Source organism: Galendromus occidentalis, unplaced genomic scaffold, assembly GCF_000255335.2.
Source record: "Galendromus occidentalis unplaced genomic scaffold, Mocc_1.1 scf7180000077451, whole genome shotgun sequence".
NCBI lineage: Eukaryota > Metazoa > Arthropoda > Arachnida > Mesostigmata > Phytoseiidae > Galendromus > Galendromus occidentalis.
The window spans coordinates 860,200-862,493 of record NW_003805439.1 but is presented as its reverse complement, the minus strand read 5'-3'; the positions used below and the strand labels follow the sequence as shown (position 1 = coordinate 862,493).

At 49.8% G+C, this 2,294-nt stretch overlaps 1 protein-coding gene across 1 annotated transcript; it reads left to right on the top strand.

The window, feature by feature from the left end:
- The first annotated feature begins 1,049 nt into the window (after positions 1-1,049).
- Positions 1,050-2,030, top strand: LOC100900832 (lysozyme C, milk isozyme-like). Its single transcript, XM_003743827.3, has 4 exons — positions 1,050-1,256; positions 1,356-1,520; positions 1,781-1,856; positions 1,934-2,030. The coding sequence occupies exons 1-4, from the start codon at positions 1,118-1,120 to the stop codon at positions 2,028-2,030; spliced, it is 477 nt and encodes a 158-aa protein (XP_003743875.1). The 5' UTR covers positions 1,050-1,117.
- Positions 2,031-2,294: the final 264 nt, after the last annotated feature.

Here is a 2,294-nt window from a genome sequence, read left to right as displayed (position 1 = left end):
ATAACAATTGTGACTCCCACGTCTCCGTCTTCTAAGAGCACCAGATTCACCCGGAAAGTAACAGGTGATCCTCGAATCGAGAGGAATGTAGGACGCAGTGTCTATTGTTCGCTGGCCGCGGGCTATTGGCTCGAGCGAGAAGTGACAGCGGGCGGTGGCTGCAGGGGTTCTATTTTAATTACGGAATAATCTCCCGAGCTCACCCTCAATCCCTCAGTTCACCTCGTGGCCATTTGTTCCCATATTGGATAAGTCCCCAGAGAAAGCTTAGTGGTCTTTGGTCCGCTCCGTCAGTCGCTCACTCAGTCGCTTGTAGCTCTTCTCATGATCAGCACAGCTCCGAACTCCCTCATAGATCCTCCGGCCAGGATCACCCTCCTCTATAAGATGTCGAAATATAAAAAAAGGGATACTCAAGACCAGCGGGTTCCCGAATCGACGGCTTCGGAGCAGAATTTTGCTGAACGAAAAGCCTCCGTATCCCAGACGAAGACCGCGATCTTTGAAAAGAAGATTGGGATTTCATCATTTCCGAACCCTCCGGCAAAATCGACTAGAAAGTCGATACGCATAGGCAAACAAAGAGTTCACATTGAGAACAGCGATTGCGCCGGAGGAATCTAGGATTCCAATGAGCAAGAGTCCACCACAAATCAAGAACAAGTCGCCCGTCTGACCATGGACAGCGGCTGACGCCGTTTTCACAGCGGATTCTACTCTGGATGGACTCGAACGGCATATGAAACCTCAGAGGGCTCCTGGCTGGCAGCTCTCGGGTTCCGAGAACCAAGCAGAGACAGAAAAGCATCCAAACCCGATCACCGCTACGGTATGACCAACTCAATGGATCACTGTTTTGGTACACTCAGGATCGGTCCCGTCAATGGAAATCGGAGAAAGAAAAATAACGAATCATTAGCGGAAAGTCGTTCAAGCGAATTCGCGAGGAAATCGCGATGGAGCTAAAGCTGTTCAAACATCGGAAAATCCTTCCAACGAAAGCTCCGACGCCATGATGGTCCCATGAATCGCGCTCCTTGTCATGGAACGATTTTCCGAAGTCTGCGGCTCCGAAATGCTCTGAGTCGAAATACTGATGCGGCGAATATCATGAGCGATGACTCCCATCATACGGTGTCTCTGGATCATCACCGTGGTTTCTCTGTCCCCACAGTCATCTGGCCGTAAAGTTCATCGGTGCTACCTCGCCCGGAAACTCAACGAAGTTGGTTGGAATCGATGGAATGTGAATAACTGTGAGTAGGAAGGACGGTTCCATCGCCCGGTCGACGATTTCTATCGGCCGGACTCGCTGTAGGTTTCCTGTCGAACTCATGGTCTCATCTCGCCCACAGTCCTTTGCGTGGCTGATTTCGTGAGCGGCAATGAAATGAACTTGTCGAAACCCCGCGCGAAAGGTCAGAGACTCGTCGGAATATTCCAGATCCCCAGTAAATTCTACTGTTTCGATAAGTTCGTGCCCGGGATGCGTAACGGGAAGTGCCACGCTCTTTGCTCGGGTTCGTGGGAATTCGAATACTCCAATATCCTAATATATGCCTATTACGAGATCATTTCTAAACACTCACTCTTTGTGAGTCCGGATTTGTCGAAATCTCCGAAGCGAGTCGGCAGAGAGACGTTTTCCCAACCTGATAATTATACTTGAATAATGCTCGACGGACGAGAATTCGTCAGTCTCCCTGTGCTGTCTTCGATGACGTATGTTGTCCGAAATAGTAATACATGAGGGAATTATAAAGATCACTTATTTCGATAGCTTTCCTGGACGAAGACCTCGATGACGACGTCATGTGCGCATCTTACATCCGTTGGCAATACGGATTTGAGTTTTGGTGAGCGTGGTGACTCTCGATAGAGATCAGATTTGCGGAAATCAAGTCCATCCATCATACCATCCTTCTATCGGCAGGCATGGATGGGAACGAGCATGTCAGCAGAAGGTTCTATCGAATCTTCTCGACGGTTGCGATGTGAAAGTTAAGCCGGGCCAATGGTCCTACTGGTGAACAGTGGACGAAGATTGGTCAGCAAGCTTCGGGCAAGATACAGAGGATACCCATCACCCCCGGATGGACCCGCTGGTTTGAATCACGATTCGGACGTAATCTCACCGCCATTGTAGGTAGATGAATCCCGTTCACTGAGATCGTCGAATAAAACGACTGCGACACATGGGCACTTGCGCTTTCCGGTGGGTCGAATACCGCCACAGAGAAGCCTTGTAACGGTAGTTCCCCCGATCTTCACAGGGGACTCAACCAAATAACAGT